The 23,722-nt window shown below is 40.5% G+C and overlaps 1 protein-coding gene across 2 annotated transcripts; it reads left to right on the forward strand.

Moving 5' to 3' along the window:
• The first annotated feature begins 13,001 nt into the window (after positions 1 to 13,001).
• On the forward strand, positions 13,002 to 23,394 carry LOC121159580 (serpin B13-like). Of its 2 annotated transcripts, XM_040984753.1 has the most exons (8): positions 13,002 to 13,166; positions 13,584 to 13,640; positions 14,144 to 14,170; positions 19,726 to 19,854; positions 20,213 to 20,330; positions 21,115 to 21,257; positions 21,449 to 21,604; positions 22,993 to 23,394. In XM_040984753.1, the coding sequence occupies exons 1-8, from the start codon at positions 13,002 to 13,004 to the stop codon at positions 23,392 to 23,394; spliced, it is 1,197 nt and encodes a 398-aa protein (XP_040840687.1). The 2 variants fall into 2 exon arrangements, with proteins under 2 accessions (XP_040840687.1, XP_040840688.1); XM_040984754.1 differs by lacking the exon at positions 14,144 to 14,170.
• Positions 23,395 to 23,722: the final 328 nt, after the last annotated feature.

Genomic DNA, 23,722 nt, shown 5'->3' on the forward strand with positions numbered 1-23,722 from the left:
GTGTTGCAGTGGTTAAACCATTATTTGCAATGCAACATCTCAAGTAAGAGGGCTGACTTGGGTCTCAACTACTCAGCTGCTGATTCAGCCTCCTGGTGATGTCCTGGGGAGGCAGGGAAGTGCTTGTCCTCTGCTACCAGTGTGGCAGACTTTGATGGAGTTCTTGACACCCAGCTTTGGATTGGCTTAGATCTCTCTCTGATGCTCTGCCTTTTAAATAAATCAATAAATGAATAAATGTATTTTAAAACAAATGGACAACAAACAGTGGGGCTGAGAAAAACCTGCTTTTTGTTGATACATGTAGATTCTGAATATGTCATTTTGTGTTCAAGGATAAAAACATGGTGAAATGCATAGGGCTTTGAAAAAGAATCACAACAAAAGGGAAAAGATGCATGAAAGTCAAACACGTGCGCATGCACACCACTCCCCCCACGTGTGTGTCAGTGGGAACAAGTGCAGAACAAGCACTGTAGCAATCATCTTGGGTCTAGAGAGGAAGACTCCATAAAGTGACCTCAGGCAAGGGCTGAAAGAACATCTTAGAAAAGTGCTGTGGTGTGTCAACGGGAGAAAGAATATGTGTCATCTGCGAAACTGCAGTTGAAGTCCTCCAAGATCAACCGCGAGGAAATGTGAAAGAGCTGAAGCAGAAAAGGACAGCTAGGGAACCAAAACTGCAATGGAAGAATTCAGATAGGGCTTAAAAGCTGCCAGGAATCAACATGGACAAACTGAATAATCCAATGAGTCATGAACAACGCATGTTTTATAAGTAAAACTTGTTTATTTATTGGCAAGTGAGAAGCAGGGAAGAGGAGAGGAGAGGAGAGGAGAAGAGAGGAGAGGAGAGGAGAGGAGAGGAGAGGAGAAGAGAGGAGAGGAGAGGAGAGGAGAGGAGAGGAGAGGAGAGAGAGAGAAGAGAGAAGAGAGAGAGAGAGAGAGAATCTCCCACTGCTGATTTATTTCCCAAATGGGCAGGGCACTGGGACAGTTCAATTATGGCAGCTGGGTTTACAAACAAAACATAATAAAAATGAGATGGGCCTGAAACATTTGTTTTGTATTACATTTCTGAAAACAACAAAATCTAGTCTTCAGGTGTGAGGGAAAACATATGATTAAAGAATTTCATAACCAGTCAAATTGATTTACATATGTAAATGCAACAGAATATCATTCTCAGATTTTCTGTCAATGTGAAATTGGGTGTATTTAATTCCCCTTGACCAGCACTATGCTGCAAAGTTCACAGAGATTAAAGTTAGATGTTTGCCACTTGGGACTGAAATTCAAAGCCAGAGAACAGTCAGAGAACAAAAAGCCAGAAAAAAAAACTTAGTAAAAAATATGGCTACAATTGACAAGCAAAGGGATAAGATTTTAGATTTAGAGTTTTCACTATGCCCTCAAGTTGCTGGCAGCTGTGACTCTTTGGCAACGTGGGTTCAGCCAGGGATGAATTCCTGTATCTGGAAGAATAAAGTCACTCTGACATTATTGTGTTGTGTGCCCACATTGACTGAGGATGATCATCCTATGCATCAACTTAATCTTAATTATCTTGAGAGGTGGGTTATTATTATTACCCACATTTAATATACGAGGAGATTGAGGTGCCAGGAACAGTTTGCTTATAATCATCCAGGTTTCAAAGTAGATGAACGAAGGTTTGAACCAGGCCACATGGTTGGATGTTAAACAGTGGATGCTTAACCAATATATTTTCTATCCTTGCAAATGTAAATAAGGATACAAGAGGTCATTTGTTTTCTTCGTTTGTGTATGTGACTTATGAGGACCAGGGAACTCAACACAAAGTTTTCATGCAATGGAGGCTAAGGTTGAGTCAATGATCTTCAAGCTTGGGGAGGAGGAACTCAGGAACAATGGAGAAAGAGGTTGGCAGTGATGGTGGTGGGTGGCTTGAGGATTGCAGCAGGATTCGACAAGCAGGGAGTGGCATAGGCCTTTGTCCTGGAACAGGAACGGTAACTGTGGCTACCTGAGTCATGGCTGTGCAGCAGTGCCCCAGGGCTCTGGCAATGTCCCACACAAGCCTCACAAACTGTCAGTTCACTTGCCCGGAAGCACATCCAGCTCTTCCCACTCATGAGTTGTGTGGCAGCTGTGGTCAACCAAAACCAACATCCATTGACTGTCTCAAGAGTAATCTTAGGTAGAAAGGTAAGTCTACAGTCTAGACCTATGGAGCATTTGAGAGCAGCAATCACACAAGGAAGTCACGGACCTTCAAAGTACAAACATTATAATTAATAATACTCTGGAAGTAAGAACAGGGCATTCTTTTTTTTTTTTGAAATTTTATTTTTATTGGAAAGGCGGATATACAGAGAGGAGGAGAGACAGAGAGGAAGATCTCCCGTCCGATGATTCACTCCCCAAGTGAGCGCAATGGCCGATGCTATGTCGATCTGAAGCCAGGAGCTTCTTCTGGGTCTCCCATACGGGTGCAGGGTCCCAAAGCTTTGGGCCGTCCTCGACTGCTTTCCCAGGCCACAGGCAGGGAGCTGGATGGGAAGTGGGGCTGCCGGGATAGAACCGGCGCCCATATTGGATCCCAGGTATGCAAGGCGAGGACCTTAACCACTGTGCCATCGCGCCGGGCCCAAATAGGGCATTCTTAAAAGATCCACTTAGAGTTCCTGAATTGAGACCCAGCTCTTTCAAGTGGTCAGTAAGTAGACTGAAGAATGAAATGAGCCTAGGTATAGCATCAACTGGAAGACTGTGCTGGATAGGATTTTACAAACATAGAATGAATGCATGAATAGGACGTGCTTAAAAATGTGAAGAAATGTGCAGGGTAGTTGAATGTGTTTCAATATCCATTAATAGGCACTTAGGGAGAAAGAACAGAGAGCGACAGATATACAGAACCCTCCCCCTAAAGGTAAAGAGTCAGAGTCACACATCCCCTGCTGCATCTTTTGTGTCTCCTGCTGCTGCCAGATCTTCTTGCTCTTGCTTAGGACCTTGGTTCAGGTCCCCTCCACCCCAGCCACAGTGTCTGTTGTAGAATCTTCTGAGGCAACTCTAGTTCATTGGCTTGATTGGGGAAGGTCCACCTAGGGCCCACACTGTCTGCCCTTGGACTGACTGGTGCCATCCAGGGAGGGGTCTCTCAGAAACTCTAGGCAGAACTCACACTTAGTCAGGATTTTTAGTCTCTTTAACCAAAATAACCTGAGGGCAGGTAAGTACAAAAGAAGTCTTATTTCAGTCAATTATTTTGGAAGTTCACAATTGGAGAGTGGGCAGCCACATCAGGCTGAGGGTCATATTAAAAAAATTATTTATTTATTTTGGATTCAGATTGAGAGGAGAGACTGGAGAGAGGATACATATAGAAGAGATCGAGAGAGGAAAGAGGGAGTAAATAGAAAGAGAGAGAGAGAGAGAGAGATGGCCAAAGTTCCAATACAAATCTGAAGTTGTGAAAACTGGTGAGCCAATGGTGTTAGACCCAGTTGGACGTTGATGGCTCCAGAAACTAGAGGCAGCTGTTGGATACCCGAGGGTAGGAAAAAATGGGTGACTTGCTTGAAACTGAGGTGGCACACTTGTCTTCCTTCTGCCATCCATTTCACTGCCCACTTTGCAGAGCAGGTGGTGTTGATACCCACATGGGAGGAACTTTCCTTTCTCAGTCTACTGACTGACATGTGAATCCCTTCATAAAGACCTCATAGACAACCAGAAATGACGGTCGGTGAGCCCTCTGGGAACCTGCTAGCCTGGTCAAGTTGACACTCAAAATGAAACTGTCAGTGACTATATTACCAGCTAAAGGGGGGATAAGGTAACATAGTAGAGAAAAGGAGATGCTAAATAAAAGGAAGTCAGCGGAAGAAATAACTTGAGAAAAAAATCTGCCACTCAAACAACAACAGGGACAAAGACAAGTACATGACCTTGATGAAATATATCATGTATCTGAAATAAAAATAGAAATAATATCACTTAGTAGCATAATTGTAAAATATAAACATATGCAAATAAAATGTAAGAATGTATAAACATAGTGAAAACACTCTAATAATTCAACAATTCAAAACAAATGACTCAGAAAAAATTTTAAGAATTTAATTCATTTATTTAGAAAATCAAAAAGTAAATGAAACAGAGAAATTAAATGTTTCTGTCCCAGTAGTTTGAAAAGAGAGCAATACACTTCACGAAGAATCAAGGGTTACAATGTTCTCAAGAATTTTGTTATTATTTTTGAAAGATTTATTTGTTTTTATTGGAAAGGCATATATACAGAGAGGAGGAGAGACAGAGAGGAAGATCTTCTGTCCAATGGTTCACTCCCCAAGTGGCTGCAATGGCTGGAGCTGAGCCAACTGAAGCCAGGAGCCAGGAGTCTCTTCTGGGTCTTCCATGCGGGTTCGGGCTCCCAAAACTTTGGGCTGCCCTCAACTGCTTTCCCAGGCCACAAGCAGGGAGCTGGATGGGAAAGTGAGGCCGCTGGGATTAGAACCGGCACCCATATGGGATCCTGGCGAATGCAAGGCGAGGATTTTAACCACTAGGCTATCACGCTGGGCCCGAGAATTTTGTCATTTTGACAATTAAAAAAAAAAGATTTATTTATTTTTTTTGGAAAGGTAGATTAAAAATGGTTGTTTATGGACTTATTTCAAGAAGGAGTACATGAAGGGATATGATTTTTTGAGTTTATTTCTTTTTATTTTGAGTTCTTTAAATATAATTCCATTGCTCTGTGTGTGCAATCTTGTTTGCCTTGTAGTCCATTCTTTCCTTTTCTGTACATAACAAAACCTAATTGGTTTTCTAGTATATATATGTGTTGGAATTCATCATGCAACGTCAATTACCTGGACATACTGTAGGCCATTTAGATATTTAGGCTCAGGATTTATTTTGTTTTTGTAATGCTTTCCTGGACTATAGTTTTAAATATTAACTTATCCGTTGTTTTATTTTTATTGTTCAGAGTCTACACTTACATGCATTTCAGAGTTTTAAAAACTTTTTCCTATATTTTCTATTTGGTCATTTTCTTCTTTCTTTTTTTATTGTGCTTTCCAAGTTGAGGGTATTCTTATTTCCTTTTGTCCCTCAGTGTACATTCCCCTTAAGTGCTAATATTTCAGTCTTATTTATGAGATGATTTTGCTATTTCTTTACTTTTTTCCCTCAGCTCAGACGGATGTCATTACACATGTTTATTTCTGTGCTTGCTGTTTTGTCATTCATATTTATTCTGAATATTTGAAAGTAGTGAGTAGTGTCATTCTTCATGTTCATGGTTGCTTGTCCCTTGGTGTTTAACCCATAGGGTATTGCTGTTGCTTTATTTCTTTTCCTGATTTACCGATTGAGGAATATTTTCATCAGATGAAAAATTTTTCTATGCTACCTTCTTGAAAGTGTTTTTATTTATTGTACTTGAAAGACAAAGTGTCAGAGAAAGAGACAGAGAGATATTCTGTTTCCTGGCTTATTCCCCAAGTGCCCGAAATAGCCAGGGTAGAGCCAGCTCAAAACCATGATCCATAAATCCTGTCCGGGTCTTCCAGTGGGGTCCAAGCACTTAAACCATCATGTGCAGATGCACTGGCAGGCAGCTGGTTGGAACAGAGCAGCCAGGACTGGAGCTGGCATTTCGAATGACGTGCAAGGGTTCTGAGAAGTGACTTATCCCACTGCATCACATGCCTCCCCTCATCTGATTCCTTCTGACAGCCACTTCACATTTTTGTTGGGCATCTTTTCCTATCTTTACTAATTAATGAATATGTGTGGAATGCTTTGACTAAAAACGATAGGCACCTCTGTGAAAGTGATTTGGCATCATGTTCTATTTTCTTGGTTCAAGGGCTCCCTCTTCTGTCAGTGCAGTTAAGTGCATATTAAACAGTAGACGGCATCTTAGAGCTGTGCTGGGTGAGCTGAATTCCACGCCCTGAGATTTGAAGCTAGGTAGCTTTCATTATGCTAAGCAGCAGGTTCGCCAGGGATTTTTATGGTTCAGAGATTTTATGATCACCTTTCTGAAATCCAAATGATTAAGCAGCTGGCAATTTACCAAGTAAGAACGCTCTTCAAGGTAGTTTCCTAGACATGCACCCGAAGTTTTCATACACATCCAATACTGATTATGTGTGAGCACAGTATTTTCTTAATTCATAGGATTTACCTCAATTTAGAGACATCCTATTAATCATTTGGTAGTAGTTTGCATATCTCCTACAGAACGTGGATTTAAACAGAAAAGGGATGGGGCTCGGTGCGATAGTGGTTAAAGTCCTCACCTTGAATGCCGGGATTCCATATGGGTGCCGGTTCTAATCCCAGCAGCCCCACTTCCCATCCAGCTCCCTGCTTGTGGCCTGGGAAAGCAGTCGAGGGCAGCTCCTGGCCTCTGGCTCCTGACTTCGGATTGGCTCAACTCCAGCCGTTGCAGCTGCTTAGGGAGTGAACCAATGGATGGAAGATCTTCCTCTCTGTCTCTCCTCCTCTCTGTATATCTGCCTTTCCAATAAAAATAAATAAATCTTCAAAAAAGAAAAAGGAGAAAAAGAACTTTTTCCATCTTATTCCTTGTTGTGCCTTAATATACATCAGTATCTGACATTGGGTAGTTGCTAAAAAAATATCTGCCGGATAAATAGAAAAAAAAATAAGGCCCAATAAAGAGAATAAAGAGGAAGAATAAGGCCATGGCATATTTATGAAAAAATGAGCAAGAAATTGATTATTTTGTGATGTGTAATATAAATATGCTCAATGAAGGGTTCACTGAGTTGTTGTGATTCCTTGTGCAGCTGTCAACTCAGGTCAACAAACACGATGCTCTCATTCCCTCCAACAACCCCACGTGGGGTTTTACAGCTGCTCCTTTCTCAAGCCTCCCACTTCCCAATTCAGCTAGAATGCTGACTTGAAGCACTCATTGGATTGTTTTTCCTGAATTTAAGCTTTAAAGGAACAGGGTCATACAGAACATGCTCTTTTCCTTTTGGCTCTTTTTGCTTGGTTGTTTGCGAATCTCTTTTGTTGTCCTTGTTTTTCCATTGTCATTGCTCTGTAGTGTGGGCATTCCATGATATGAACACACCACTCTTTACCCATCTGTTTTACTAGTGGAATACACTGGGTTTCCAGTTTGGGGCCATTATGAATGTCCTGCTGTCCATGTGCTCTTGGTGCTTATCTGCAATGTTAATGTTGAGTGCATTTCTGAAATGGAATCACTAGTTCACTGGAAATGTAGGGTTCCATGATCAACTTTGATGTATGTTTCAATGAATGAAAGCTTTCATGCTTTGTGAGGTCCAGTTTATCAATCTTTATTTTGTGTGTGCGTGTGTATTCCATTTAACTCCATGATTCATTTATATTTAAAATGTGTTTACAGTCTGGGTAATGATCTAGCTTTCCCTTTTTCCTCATATAGATTCTCAGCAAATTCAGCATGATGCTTCCGAAATGGCAAGGTCTTGTCACTGGCCTGCAGGTATACCTGTTTCAAACGGAGACCAAGTGGACACCATGTATGGGTGTTTTTCTGAAACTCTGATCTGGCCCCAAATGGCTTAATTACCTTATAATGAGATCTAATTAAGTAGTTTTAAGCCCTTCCTCATTTTTCTTAAAGAATGTTTTGATATTCTTCATCATTTGCTATATTCTATTCCATATGTCTAGAATCAGCTGGCTGATTCCTTGAAAAGTGAAGTCTAGGATTCTGAAAGAGATTGCAGTTGGCAATTTTGAGAGAATTGATGCATTCACAATATTGAATCTTCTAAAACATAAATAAAATATGGTCTTTTGCTTGGAGCTTCTTAATTTCTCTAAACTGTAATTCACATTTTTCCTGTGTAGAGGATTTCATATTTACTAGGTGTGGAATGTATTTTGATGCTGTTATAAATAATTTGAAGTGTTCAGTTTGCATTATGTTTATAAACATAAATACATATATTTTTTACATCTATGTGAATCAAAAATTTTGCTAAACTCACCTTTTAATACTTACGATATATGTCTCAATTTCCTGATAAATTATCACTTTATTTTTCTTTTTGGTTCAGTTAGTTAAATTGCCTTGTTGCACAATATTGCATATTCTAGGATCTGGTTCAATTCTAGTGACAGTGGGGCTAAAGTGTTTTGGTCATAAAAAAGAAAACTAGTTTCTCCTTTTTAAAAAAAGTTTATTTTTGTTGGAAAGGGGGATAGACAGAGAGAAGGATAGACAGAGAGGAAGATCCCCAAGCAGCCGCAATGGCTGGAGCTGAGCCAATCTGAAGCCAGGAGCCAGGAACTCTTCCAGGTCTCCCACGCGGGTGCAGGGTCCCAAAACTTTGGGCCGCCCTCAACTGCTTTCCCAGGCCACAAGCAGGGAGCTGGATGGGAAGTGGAGCTGCCGGAATTAGAACTGGCGCCCATATGGGATCCTGGTGCGTGCAAGGTGAGGACTTTAACCACTACGCTATTGTGCCAGGCCCATAGTTTCTCCTTTTTAAAAAATTTTTTTTTTAATTTTATCTTTTTGGAAATACATAGAGAATGAGAGACAGAGAGGAAGATCTTCTGTCTGATGATTCATTCCCCAAGTGACCGCAATGGCTGGTGCTGCACCAATCTGAAGCCAGGCGCCTAGAGCTTCATCTAGGTCTCCCACGTGGGTGCAGGGTCCCAAGGCTTTGGACCCTCCTCGACTGCTTTCCCAGGCCATAGGCAAGGAGCTGGATGGGCCATCAGGATTAGAACTAGCACGCATATGGGATCCCAGTGCGTGCAAGGTGAGGACTTAGATGCTAGGCTATCATGTTGGGCCCCTAGTTTCTCCTTTTTCTCTGTTTCTCTCTATTTATAAACTTGACTAAAGCATATGTGGAATGGCCCTGCTCATTGCTGCATGTGTAAAGATGATAATTGCCCTCTCACCTAATGCATTACTTCTAAAGAGCCCTAGTAAATACTGAGAGGAACTTGTTAGACTTTGATAAAGTCATTTACTGACACATCTAAGAGAAAACAAGGAAGAAATGCCAAAACATTTTTGGAAAACAAAAATAGTTGCAGGTAAATATTTGATCATTTTTGTCTTAGGATAAATACTTCAAAACCAGAGCCAAAGACAGAGTTTTCAGATAATCTATCATGATGATGATTAACATCGTTATTTCAGGGGAGCTGCTTTTCTGAGAGCAGCAGGACAGTGCAAGGGGACATGGGGAGCAGTCATATGCTTTTTAATATAGCCCGGCCTCAGCATGAGTGCGTGGAGAGGTCTGGAGCAGAAAGTACAGAAATAGCTATACCTGATGCTATCCTTTGATAGCCTGATGTCGCTGAATCATGCCTGAGTTATGCCTTGGCTTGGGGTGGGGCTGGTTTGGAACTGGTTTTTAGCTTCTGGCCAAGTAGCTTCATTTAACTGAGAGTCACTCACTCCACAATTGAACTGGAAAATAGGTGTCCTGGTTGATAAAGGGAATTTGGTTGCTAGACCAAGAGCATCCAAATGTTGCAGGGCACATTCCCAACAGAAATGCAGTGACTATACTCAAGCTGTGACTCCTGACAAAGGGTGGGAACCTCACCAATCTCTGCCTTAGGGCTTAACCAATTCTTCACATTTGTGTAAGTACAGGAGCCATGGCTATGACTTTTAGTCATGGACATATTTATGTTTACTTCAGAAACAGTTTTGATATCAGAAAGCAGAGATTGAAACAGATACAACAGGTAGAAGAATAGGAGGAAGACCTATGATCTGTGTGAAGACAATGAAAATCAGGGTTAGAGAGAATAAACAGGAGACTCTGCGACCATGGGGACATGTTTCAGTGTCCAGGGACTTGTAACACGAGTAGCTCCTGATAATGACAACAGGCAATCAAAGACTGAGTGAGTGAACTCTAGAAGGAAGGGGAGGAGCAGGGAAACGAGCAGTGCTAGCCCCAAGGAAGGGAAGGAGTAGAGTACTGGTGGCTGATGGTGGACAGGAGGCGTATGGTGCAGTGCCAGAGCAGACGTCAGGGAAAAGGCCAGCACAGAGAGATGGCGCGTGCTCAAGGAAACACTGAGGGTAAGTGAAGGAGAACTGGCTTCCTGATGCCATGATGCGCATGGCTCTTCCCTCAGAAGGCTTTGCGGCATATAATTGTTCCTAGGGGAAAACCAATTTCCCAATGGAAGAAGATGGTAGAGAAAGGATTTTTAGGAAGAGCACATGAAATGAACTGGGTGATAGAACGGGGGAGGGGTTAAGGAGCTTCAGAGAAAGGACTGAGACATAATCCCACCAGACGTTTAACTGTGGAGTGTTGTCAACTCAAATATTGTATGCCAGACTTAAAAACTCACATTTCTGTTTCATTGACATCCGGGATTAACTTCATAACTAAGTACTGATTCTTTCTAAACTTATTTACATGAAGGAAGTTCAAAAAGTTCATGGAGAAATTAAAGATAGGGCCATTTTAGTGTGAAAATTATTTGAAATCCAGGCATGAAAATCATCTACAAAAAGTTCATTGAGCTATACATTATGAAAGAACTATGCGTGGATTTTAAATTCTTTTTGCATTCAGGTGAACCTCTTTTTCTGTCCATTTCCATGAATTTTCTGGAAGTCTAGCGCAGCCCCGGCCCTTAGGACTGTCTCCCTCAGGAGGTCATTGTTTGGGCAGAGGCTAGGGGGTCTTTCAGAAGCTGCATCCTTACAACAATGGTGATCTTCACACCCTTCACTGAAGATGAGCATTGAGTCTGATCCAAGGATTGTTTCTTTTCATGAACTAGTAGAGCCAGCAGGCATGTTCCAGGGTTGGCAGGAGAAACTGGAATTTGGAAGTGCAATTTTGTTCTGAGTTGCTGTTGTTGTTTTAGGCATCATTGCTTCCCTGAAATCGGTAAGGTTAGGGCGTGCTTATGAATTAACGGCAGTTAGCATGGTGTGTGTGTGTGTGTGTGTGTGTGTGTACATGTGTCTGCTGGGAGGTTTTTTTTTTTTTTTTGCTTGTTTTCTTAGCAAGATTTTCTTCTATGTATTTGTCATTCAAAAGAATTCTACTACAAAGCTAATTTCATTAGGAAGAAGGACTTGTTGGGACACAGCTCCATCCACCCATGCTCAGTAAACTGCGCTTCTTTCAGGTCTTCATTAGACTCTATAAATCTGTGGTTCCCAGCTTTGGCTATGCATCATCATCACCTGAGGTCATAACCATTGTGATCCCTAGTTCTCATCCCAGACATGTTGACTCAGTTGGGTATTGGTAGGTCTTGAACACACATATGTTTCTGAAGCTCTCCACTAGATTTTAATGTGCATGTAAGGTAGAAATTCCCTGATCTACCCAGTTCTTTGCTGTGGATTCCCAATATTATTATGCTTCGAGACTCACACAGGTGCTAATGTGTTTGCCCTGGTGATTCTAATACTACAGTTTGGTCCTCTTTTGAACTATGGTCTTGGATCTGGTTTTGCTGTTTAGTTAATTAGTTAGTTTGTGCCTTTTTTGGTTCAACTCTTGTTCCAACTCCTCTTCCTACCCCAAAGAATTTCTAAGGACTTTTGGAGAAGTTAAACTTTAAATTCTCTTCCTCTACCTCTGATGTACATACTATTTGAACTATAGTTAAGACACCGTTGCTGACAACTTCAAATGCAGAACTTCTTGTCTATGAATAAAAGGCACAATAGATACTTAAACCTTAGGTTTGTCAGAAGCCTTGACTAATTTTATTAGGGAAATTATCATTGGGAAACAGCAGTTGTTTCACTGGAAATACACTAATGAGCAGGGAGAGGCGGAGAGAGCTATAAATTAAGGGCATCAGCTACTCATTTAACAAATGTTTCCTCATTCCTTGCCCAGACACCTCTGTCTCGCTAGAAGCCAGGTAAGTTCTTCCTTTTCCTCTAGATTTGTGTTTCCAGAATACTGATATTCACTTGAAAGACGTACTTTTGTTGTACATAGACTTTCCTTGAGGTGGATTTTTAAAAAAACTCAGTGCTTCCATGGCCATGACAATGCATTTTCATCCTGCTGACAGATCAAGTTAACTCATTTTTTTTCAGAATAAGCCTTCCAAGAATGCCTAAAAGGAATCCTGGGATTGAACTTGGAAGATGTAACAGCAGAGGTGGGGTGTTTAAGCAGGGGTAAGCCCAATGAATCCCAAATCCCCAAACATACGTGGGCTCTCAGGGACTTTATTTTGCATTTATTTTATTCTTACATTTGGTTTCTTGAAGTTTTTGTTAACTGGTTATCAAACAGCTAATGAGGAAGAAAATATGAAGTGTGGTGTAGTTATTTATTTTGATAAATATTAGTGGTTCTTTATTTTTTTTGTGTGTGTGAGGTAATAGAAGTAATACAAGCCTAAAACAACATAGGAAAGAAAAATAATCCCCTCACTCTAATAATCCATGACCCAAAATATGCCATGTAAGAAAATAGTTTTAATGAAATTATGGACTAAGATTTAAGAGACTCATTCTATGTTACCACTCTCTGGATGGGATTCTTAAGCAACAAAGTAACAAAAAATGTCAGTTAGGGTGCAGCGGCTGAGCATCTCATTGTTAAAGTCCATTGTCTGCGTGTGAGGCCAGTGGGCCTGCAGGTGCCTTCTCTGCCTCTCGTCATAGGCTGAGCAGCTGGGCAAGCTGGACGTGGGGAGAATAAGGGCTGGGTCTCTCTGGGGTGGCTTATCACAAGGAGGAGTTGCAGTCAGTGTCAGACAAGTTCTGCGAACAGGGAGAAGAGAACTAGTAAGGCATTAGCCCTGCTCCATAGCAAATGAGAGCTGAGCGCCACCAGGAGATGCTAGCCTGAAGCTGGCTGCTGCCCAGAGAAGGGGGCAACAGAACTGTCTCGCAGAGAGGAAGAGAAGTATGAGTGCCCTGGTGACACAGAGCAATTCAAATACCTGGTGTTATTGCTTTCATCGTTGTTTTAGATACCCCTGAAATCATCATGGAGTCACTCGGCGCAGCAAATATTCAATTTGGGTTTGATCTTTTCAAAGTGCTGAAGAAAACAGAGAATGGCAATGTCTTCTTCTCTCCTGTGGGCATCTCCACTGCCATTGGCATGATCCTTCTAGGGACCAGAGGAGCCACTGCCTCTCAGTTACAGAAGGTAGGACGCTTCCGTTGGTTTCCAGACGCAGATTTGCTGCAAGGAGTTTAATCTTCTAGTTTAACCTTGCTAAAAAGGCTCATTCTGACCTGTGGCACAGGGAACAATGACCGTGGAAACACGGAGCAGCTCTACTCCAAATACCATCACACCAAAGACATTATTCTCATAATTAGAGAAATATCACGAAGAATAAAAAGTACTGGGTGAATTAACATAGTGTCTATTAGGGTATAAATAATACATTAGTGATGAATACCGTGTATGGATGAGCCAGTGTCAGTGGGCAACTTTCAAGATTTTGCAAAGACATAAATGTGTGTCCCTGGGGTTCCTTTAATAAGCATTTCCTTTGTCCTGATGTTGTGTGGTGTTTTCTCTGCTATGATCATCATACTAACACGTTATCCCTACCAGGTGTTTCACTTTGCAAAAGACACAGAAGACTCAAGAATAAAGACTAGAGAAAAAGAGGTAGGATGCAAAATTTACATTTCAACATGTTCGATTATTTCGTGTGAGCTTATTGAGGAAAAGGACTGGGAAAGATGTGAAATACTTGACGCATATTGTTAAGTAAGAATAACCACTGCAGAAAAATGATGTTGCTAGGATCATGCAACAATAATAAGCCCTTAATATTAAGGAGAAGCCTTAAATTTAGTGGACCATGATCACTATGACATAATTTGTAAAGGCTAATAAACAGAAAAGTTCCCCAGCAGGAAGGATTGGTTTTGGAGTTAAACAGATTTGGGTTCAAGTCTAGGCTTGGTAATTTAAGAGGAATTTTACTCTGGACAAGTTATTTACCTTTGAGCCTCAGAAACTAAATCACATTAATTATATAGAGATGGTGGTTTAGTAGGTGACATAAATTCCACCCATAGTTTATTTACCGCTGTTTTAATTCTAAAAATATTTTTAGTAGAGGACCAGTAACTTTGAGCTAGTGTTCTAGTATCCTTCACTCAAAGGACATTCGGCTCAAGCACGGAAAAAGGGTTAAGACTTCTAGTCAGGAGACAGTGGCAGCTCTCTGGAAGAACATAATTCTGACAATGGTCATGGTCCAGTCCTCACAAAACCGCAGTTCAAACTGCTGAGCAATGTGATCTGCTTATTTCCCAATTCCCTCCAGGCTATGCTGCATCTTTTGGGAGCCAAGCTTTCTGCCAAGATTCTTACAGCAGCCTTGGTTCAGACAGCTGCTCCAGTGCCCACTTTTGGTGGAGGGGCACAGGTCTTTTCAGAGGACTTTTCCTCTCAATCATGATAGTTCATATAGAACTCTGGAGCCAACTAGAAAAGGGGCACTTCACTCTGGGCTAAGAGCTTGACCACCAGCCTGGAAGCTGAGTTTGAGCTCTGTACAACTCAGAGTAGACGTTCTGTCCGTGACCCTGAATTTTTCTGGGAGGCTCAGTGCTACAAAAAAGAGTAAAATTACTGACTCAAAGGCTTTGACTGGAACACACATCAAAGGTCATCTCTGTTAATCCCCTCATTAGTTGATGGGGAAATAGATGAGTAAAATGATGTTCCTGGAGACAGGCCTGATGTGCACTGTTTCATTAACATGTGACCTCAGTATATTTGGAAACTTGTTTTTCAAACTGATGGCAAAATATTGAGGCATAAGAAAAAATGCACTGTGTATCCTTTATCCCTCTCCACCAGAATGAGAAACAAGTCACAACAAGTCAGTTACCAATAACTTGTTAGAGTATGTGCCATCCTCTGCTGAGACAGGAGGTATCCTGTTTCCTAGTCCCATGTATTTATTATCTCCTTATATGCAATATCTTTTTGGCATTATTATTTGCAACTTGTGGATTTTTGACTCAACATTATGTTTACAAGATTTATTTGTTTTAGGTAGACATTTGTAGCCCTATTTGATTCATTCTTACAGGTGTTTGTCCATTTTTCCTGTGGTTGGGATTTCTTTCCTCCCTGTTAGAAGCAATGACAAAATGATTCTTTTCGTATAAGCTTTTCTTGCATTTATGGAATAAGCAACTTGGCCACAATGTATAAAAACACTGTATGTTATTGGGTTGGATTTGCTGATACTTTGTTAGAATTGTAAAAAAGTGTATTGTAAATGAAATCGATCAATTATACGTCTGTCCAGTTTTGATGCTCATAAAATATCAGATTCACCAAATGACTTAGGAATTGCTTCATATTTTCTATTTTCTGAGTGAGTTTGCATAATTTAGAGAAACACTGTAGCTCTAAGTTTCCTTCTACATGTGAGTCGCACAGCGTACTGATTATCACTGCTTCCTAGTTTGCAATCGGCAATGATGAGAACTTTCATTTTGTTCTTTTAAAAAGATCACTTTGGCTGTTTAGAGTCCCTTTAGGACTACATTTGAATTAGGATTTCTTTTCTATTTCTTCAAAAAATACAATTTTCTACATTTTGATAGTGAGCACACTGAATCTTTGGACTGTGTTGGGTACCAGGGACATCTTAACAACAGAAAGCCCTCAAAAACACTAGCATGATGTTTCACCATTTACTTTTGTTTTTTTTCCTTTGGCTGATTTTAATAATATTTTGTGATTTATAAGTCTTTCACCTTCTAGTAAAATATATTCCTAGTTGCATTATACTTTTGATACTATTGCAAATGGCATCAGAAGCATAAAAAAGCTTTCTTAATGTTCTTTTCAGATTTGTCATGACCAGTGCATAGATAACTGATTTTGTGTGTAGGTTTGGTGTTCTTTGTGGAACTGCTGTATTAATTGCAACAGGTATTTTGCTGTGTTTATCCTTCTCTTTTCTACGTGCAGGATTATGCCGTGATGGGCAGAGATAATTTTCCTTTTTTTTCCTGTCAATTTGAATGTCTCTTCTTTGTCTAGTTACTCTGCCTAGAATTTTCAGTACTAAGTTGGAAATGTTGAATAGCAATCACAAGAGTAGGCATGTTTGCCTGAAAGTAGAGAGCGCTTCCAGTCGCTCACCACTGAGAATGGTGTTGGATATGGACTTTCATATCTGGTTTTTAAAAATGTGCAGGTAGTTTCCATCTTGAAAGGGTGATAAATTCTGCTGAGGTGGTGTTGTACATTGGAATTTTGTAGGTTGAATCCTATCTGCATTCCAGGTATAAGTTCTACTCAGTTGTGGTGCATATCCCTTACAACGTGCTATTGAATTGGGTTTGTTAAGAATTTGTATTCATAAGAATATTTATCTAAAGTGGTTTTATTTTTTGAAAATGATTTCTTTCTTTTTTTTAAATGAAGAGTTTCCTTTTTATAGTCAGAGTGAAAAAAAAAGATAGAGAAAGAGAGAGGGAGAGAGAGAATCTTTCATTTGCTGGTTCATTCCTCAAATAATTACAAAGGCCAGAGTTGTGTTGATCTGAAGCCGGGAGACAAGAGTTGTTTTTGTTTTTGTTTTTAGGTCTTCCACATGGGTACAGGGGCCCAAGAACTCGGGCCACTCTCTACTTCCTTCTTAGGCCATAAGCACAAGCTGGATCAGAAGTGGAGTACCTAGGACTTGAACTGAGGCCCATATGGGATGCCAGCACTCTAGGCAGAGGCTTAGCCTACTATGCCACAGCAGAGCCTCTTAAAGATCTTTATTTCTTTATTTATTTGAAAAGCAGAGTGACAGTGATAGAAAAGGGGAGAGAGAGAAAGAGAAAAAGAGAGAAAGAGAGGAAGAGTGAGAGAGAGAAGATATCAAAGGCCTGTAATAGCCAGGTCTGCTGCAGGAGCCAGAGGCCAGGAGCCAGGGGCCAGGAGCCAGGAGCCAGGGGCCAGGGGCCAGGAGCCAGGAGCCAGGAGCCAGGAGCCAGGGGCCAGGAGCCAGGAGCCAGGAGCCAGGAGCTCCATCTACGTCTCACATGTGGGTAGGTATAGCACAAGTGCTTGGGACACCATTTGTTGCTTCCCAGGAACATTCACAGGGAGTTGCATTGGAGGAGGCCGATGTGGACTCAGTGCCAGGCATTCTGTGTGCGATGGCAAGGATCCCAAGATGTGGTTTCCCTGCCGTGCAACAATGCTCGCTTGTGTGTATTTTTTTTGTTTTTTTCTTTTTGCATGATTTGTTATCAAAGTGATACTGATCACATAGAATGAATTCCTTCTTTGATTCTGGGAGACTTTGAAAAGGGTTAGCATCTTTTTCCCTTGAAATAGTTGATAGAGTTCTTTGGTTAAATTATTTGGTTCCAGGCTTTTCTTTGTTGGAAGTTTTTTGATTATTGATTCAATTTTGTCACTTGTTACGGAACTGTTTAATTTTGGTATCTTCATGATTTAGTCTTGGTGGTATGTATGTTTCTGAAAATGCATGCCAGTCTTCTAGGTTTTGTTTTTGGTATGTAATTACGCATAGCACTTTCCATCATTATTTTCATTTCTGTGACATCAGCTGTAGCACCTGCTGTATAATCTCTACTGTTAACTACTTTAATCTTCCAATTATTTTCCTTAGTTTGTCTTTATAAAGGCTTGTCTCTTGGATTTATTGGTTTTTGAAGGATTTTTTTTCCTGGAGATAACAATCTTGGTTTATTTTATTTTGCTTTCAGTGCTTTGAATATATTATCCAAATCCATTTTAATCTTCAAGGTTTTACTGAAAACTCTTCTGACAATGTAAGAGAATCCTCTTGTATGCTCAAGCAGCTTTTCTTTACCTACTTTTTCCCTCTTTATAACCACTGTCAGGTTGATTATGATACATTTTGGCATAGGTTTCTTTAGTTTTACATGACTTGGAGTTCTTTGAATTTATTTACTTTTTATGTCCAAGTTCTCTTCAGATTTGGGACATTTTCTGTAATTACATTTTCAAATATGCTTTTTCTTTTTCTTGCTCTACAGTGTGGTCTGTGTTTTCCACTTGACGAGGTCTCATAAGTCCCTTCAGCTATTTTTAAAACTTTAACTATTTACCTTCCCCCATCTTTTAGTAATTGTCAATGTCCTGCTTTTCAGTTCAGCGATTCTTTCTTCTGCTTAATCCAGTTTGTTGTATGTCTCTCTTGTGAATTTGTTAATTCAGTGGTTATATTCTCTGGTTCCTGAATTTCTGCTTGGCTCTTTCTCTTAGTTTCTGCATTCATTAATATCATAATTTATTTATCTACCACTTTCCTACTTTTGTTTAACGTGCCTGTTCTCCCTTTTGTTTATTTTGAGTTTTTTTGGGTGCTCTTCACATCTGTCGTTGTTGTCAGGTCAGTCTCTGAAAACTAAGTTTGCTCTTTTGATTCACTCTCACCTCCATTTCTTTCTACTTCTTGTCACCCTCAGTTGATCTTCAGCTGTTGAGAAGCGTGTTCTGATCCTGCGGTCTGCACAGCTGGAGATTCTGCAGGCCTGTTGAAGTCCTTTCTGAGGACTGCTGCGTCGTGTCTTCTCTGTGTGTATGGATTATACGGACTCAAGCTTGTCAGCTTATACTTAGGCGATCCTGTCACAGTATTTATGATTAAAAACTCTAGTGTAAATCGATCACCTTTGTTTTCAGTGCTCCCCAACCTGGCACCTCATTTTGTAGAGGAGAATACTTCAACATTAGGGCCTGGAGCAGTGGCTCAACTGGCTAATCCTTACCCATCAAGTGGGGATTCCATATGGGTGCTGGTTATTGTCCCAGATGTTCCACTTCCTATTTAGCTCCATGCTTATGGACTGGGAAAGCAATAGGGGCTGGCCTAAAGCCTTGGGATTCTACATCCATGTGTGAGACCCAGAAGAAACTCTTGGCTTCAGTTTCAGAATCGCTCAGTTCCATCTATTGCAATTGTTTGGGGAGTGAACCAGCAAATGGAAAATCTTTCTGTAAATCTGCCTTTCTAATTAAAAATAAAAAAGTTAGTCTAATCCTCTATTATAAGGCAGGTACTGCTCTAGGCATTGAGGATTCAGTAAAGAAATAAATGAAATAAAAAAAAAAAATCAATGAACAAAGACAAGGTCCATGGACCTTATATTCCGGAAGAAGATGACCTTTCTGTTATTTCTTTTTCCAGGAAAGTGTTCTGGGTAAGCTCACACTACCAGGGAGTAATTCTCTGTTCTCGATCATAAAATTAATGGATCCTATAGGAAAATTTGATTTTTAAAATCAAGATAGGAATAAATCTCACTTTATCTCAATGTGTAACTCATCCCATCAGGAATCACTTTTCTCATCTGCTATGGAGAACAGAAATTTCCAACCTTTAGTGGATAAGAATTTTCTTGGAAATCACCCACTTTCCATAGGTGCTTATGGTCTTATGGGAAGCTAAAGACAAATGTACCAAACCCTTAGTGGTCAATCACATTTGAGACCAAGACAATCCAGGTGAGAAATGCAAGATCCATGATGTTGAACTGAAGTAGAAAGTGCCTCTGCGGCGGTGAAATGGGTCATAGCCTGCACTGTCATAAGATGTATGTAAAAGCCAAGGTCACACCTCGTTATGAATCCCATCAAGGATTCCAAAGTGAGGGGAAGATGGGGCAGCACTTTAGGGTGATTCTAGGCCTTTGCCAAGGTATCCCATGGAAGTTTTGTTTTGATTTTTAAGATTGGGGAGACGGAGGAGATACATCAGTACTTCCAAAAGTTACTGACTGATATAGATAAGCTCGGGAATGAAGGAGAGCTGAATATAACCAACAGACTGTTTGGAGAAAAAACATACCTTTTCCTCCAGGTAAGCTTCCCTGCATTGATCACACTGGTGAATGGGAGTCACGAGGGATTACTTGATACTGTTAGGACCATGGGCCATGGGGTTGCTCAGTCCTATGCCTGCTTGAGCCCACCTCATTGCTGAGCTATTGGCCTGCACTGCAGACATTCGGAAACTTCTGAGGATTTCGTTCTAGTTTGGGAAACCTGAACCTCATCATAACTGCATGAAAATGTGCATGAGAATACTCCAGGTGACTTCCAAGGTTCCTGTTGAGATATTTGTTGTTCTAGTGCACAGATAATTTTACTTAAATATGTTGACAATTGACAAGCTGACTTTTCAATCTCTTTCTATTCCTTCTCGGTTTCTTCTAAAGAAATACTTAGATTATGTTGAAAAATATTACCATGCATCTTTGGAGCCTGTTGATTTTCTAAATGCACCTGATGAAACTCGAAAGAAGATTAATTCCTGGGTTGAAAGCCAAACAAATGGTAGAGTATGGGTGGGTCATTTATTATAAATCTTCTTGATGCCTGCTTTGAGTGCAGCCTTCAGCTTGCACCTGAGAGGTGTGCCATGTGGACAAGCTGTGGGAGTGTACATGATATGGGTTTTGCAGGGATGCAAGGCAGAGATGGGCAGGAGGAATGGAAGGACCTGCCATTGATGGAATGGCCTCAGCAAATGTGGGGAGAACCAGTAGGAATCAAGAGGGGCCATAGAAGTTCAGCTTCCCAGAAACAGTGGAGAATTATTCTCACTCAGCTATAAATTTAAGTATCTTTGGGATTTCTGATAGGGCTTGTGTTCATTGTGGGTTTATACACCTTCCTGTATGTGAGAACTTTTCTTTGTGAGCCTGGGTCCCTCTGTGAAAATATCACAGGAAATATCCTTTGCTTTTATTAAGTGAGAAACATGGAGCTCTGCCCACAAGACCTGTGTTTGCTATTTACATCCAGGACACCCAGACCTCAGCTCTCCTGGAGCATCATGCATAATGATAGAGCTTTCAGCCCCATGTACAGCAGGGAGTGTGCCGGGACTCAAACCTGCACTCTGACACACCATGCTGGTATCATAAACTCCGTCCTTACGTGCTGTACCACAGTCTGGTTCTTCCACTCTCTTCCTTCTGATCCACTGGAATAAACCAAAAGCTTATGATGTATGTGAGAGGAACATCAATGTGGAAATGCTCTTCTGCAGGACTGCCATGCACATCATTTGTGATTTGGAAGATGGATCAATTTTTTTTTGTTTACTCATTTGCAGAAAGGATCAAAGACTTGTTTCCAGATGGCTCTCTGAGCAGCGCCACCAAACTGGTGCTGATCAACACGGTTTATTTTAAAGGGCAATGGGACAGAGCGTTTAAGAAAGAAGATACCAAGGAGGAAGAATTTTGGCTGAATAAGGTATAAGCCTTTTTTAAGTAATGTATAAACACACGGAGTGTGAAATGTAGTCACGTGTGAGCAAATGAACACTGGAAGATTGCAAATCCTTTTTGTGAGGCTGATTTTCAGGGGGCATCATTGTAGGTTGATCTAATTATGCCTTTGCTCTTGTGTCTTCTGACCCTGTGCGCTTTGCTAACCGGCTGTAGAGTACAAGCAAAACTGTGTTGATGATGACACAGCGCCATCCCTTCAGCTTCATGCTCCCCGAGGACTTGCCGGCTAAAATCCTGGGGATCCCGTACAAAAACAACGGCCTCCAGATGTTTGTGCTTCTGCCTGATGACATAGATGGTCTGGAGAAGGTGAGACCACACATCTCTCTATCCTTGCCCTTGCTTCGTGAGGTTTATCTAGGCGAGCTAACACACAGAGCTTTGAGCGGGTATGTGCTGGGCAGTGCCAGGTAGACAGTATTTCTCAGGGGGCTAAAGAGGAGCCATAGATGTTCTCGGGCTCACTAAGACTATGTTAAAGTATTTCAAGATGACCTGAAAATCAATGTTTCTGATTATATGGGAGTTCTAAATATCATCCACTTGTCTGAGAAATGGTTGATATCTATAGGTGCTTTTGGTTGGGGCAAAATCAAAGGCGTGCACCTAGAAAATTTTACTCAGTAAATAAATAAAAAGGTTTATTCACTAAGTTCCTGGATATTTGAAATATCATAATTTGACTCTCATTTTTTGAACTCCTTTAATTTGGTCCTAGTCACTTTGTAGTTAAAAAATTAGAATGGTAATGTTCTGTGTTTTGGAGATCGGCAAATCTTTGATTCAGATCTTACTCCTTTAATAGCTTGTTAATCCAATGAAATAGCCTAACTTCCTTGGGCCATGCTATTTTTTTTTAAAGATTTGTTTATTTTTATTGGAAAGTCAGATATACAGAGGAGGAGAGACAGAGAGGAAGATCTATGTTATGGATAGCACTCCATAATGTTAGGTGCTGTTATTATAGTTCCAACTGCTAAGCTGTGGCTGAGAAACTATGAGCATTCAAAGTTGGAAAATATTTTGAAACAGCCAAATGACAGTTTTTATAAGAGATTTAAAAATATTTATGCACTGGCTCAAAAAGCCAGTTGTGGGAATTACTTTGAAATTAATTCAGAAGAAAAAGTTATCTTTCTGAGCCAAACCAGTAATCCTAGCATTCAATTCACTCAGATGCCTCGTTTGAGCTTCATAGTAATTATTATTACAGTGAAATAATTATTAAAATTTGTCATTTTTCCTGTTATATTTTAAATGTTTAAAATGAAAAGAAATTTTAACTTATGGAAAGATTATTTAGCAGTTTGAAGATATTTATGAGAAATATTTGGTAGAGCAAGAAGTTAAATACATATAAAGTAAAATAGATGTTAGCTGTGACCACAAGAGTAATTGTATATGTGGTCACATGCATTTAAAAACAATGGGATAGAGTGAAAAATGAAAGAAAGATCGCTACAATAAGAAATTAATTGTTTTAAATTTAAATTACACATTTAATGCTGTTGGATTTTCACGGAAACACAGATAATTTAAATAGAGAAATCTCAGACAACAGCTTGCTACATAGACACTAAATGAAATTTCTGCTTTTATTTATTATAAAACTCAGTAATTTTTGACACACACAAATCAGTGATGCAGTTGACCTTTTATTGACCATCATGCCATTCTGTGCTCCCTTTAAAATATAGATTATAGACAGAATAACTCCTGAGAAGTTAGTAGAGTGGACTAGCCCAGGGCATATGGAAGAAAAGAACGTGAATTTACGCCTGCCCCGGCTGGAAGTGGAGGGCAGTTACGACCTTGGGCCTGTCCTGTCCACCGTGGGGCTGGAAGATGCCTTCGTGGAGAGCAACGCCGACTGCTCCGTGTCCTCGCTGTCCGGGCTGCATGCGGACAAGTTGCTGCACAGGTCCTTCGTGGCGATCACGGAGGAAGGCACGGAGGCTGCTGCCGCGACCGGCATCCGCTTCAACGTCAGCTCGGCTTCTGCCTATGAAGACTTTCACTGTAATCACCCTTTCCTGTTCTTCATCAGGCACAGCGACTCCAACAGCATCCTCTTCTTTGGCAAATTTTCATCTCCATGAGACAGTCGCTACCGTAACATTGCTTCCCATTGTAAACCTATCATCCAGTGTTGTAGTTTTCACACAACAATGGACATAGCCCATTCCTTTTAAGTTTTGCTAGGTTTGCAGGCATTCCAGTCTTTTATCACCAAATCAACGACTTGACGACTTGCAGTTTTGTGCACTGAAGGAGAGAAATATTCTCTTCTGTAGGGAGTTTGGACTAGTGATTTTGAATCCTTCTAGTCCTAGGATTTTGGCATATTGCAATAATAAAGTAAAACATACCAATAATTTACTCAAGTAATGTGTTACACTTTTTTCAGAGAACAGTGTGACAAATTGT

This window comes from Ochotona curzoniae, unplaced genomic scaffold (assembly GCF_017591425.1).
Source record: "Ochotona curzoniae isolate NIBS_2020 unplaced genomic scaffold, NIBS_Ocur_1.0 contig_43, whole genome shotgun sequence".
Lineage (NCBI taxonomy): Eukaryota > Metazoa > Chordata > Mammalia > Lagomorpha > Ochotonidae > Ochotona > Ochotona curzoniae.

Excerpts from the sequence above, each read along its gene's own strand:
- LOC121159580 (XM_040984753.1), top strand. The coding sequence starts at position 13,002 with ATGGAGTCACTCGGCGCAGCAAATATTCAATTTGGGTTTGATCTTTTC. Across the intron at positions 13,641-14,143 it reads TAAAGACTAGAGAAAAAGAG|GACATTCGGCTCAAGCACGG; the intron begins GTAGGATGCAAA and ends CTTCACTCAAAG. Across the intron at positions 19,855-20,212 it reads AAACATACCTTTTCCTCCAG|AAATACTTAGATTATGTTGA; the intron begins GTAAGCTTCCCT and ends TTTCTTCTAAAG.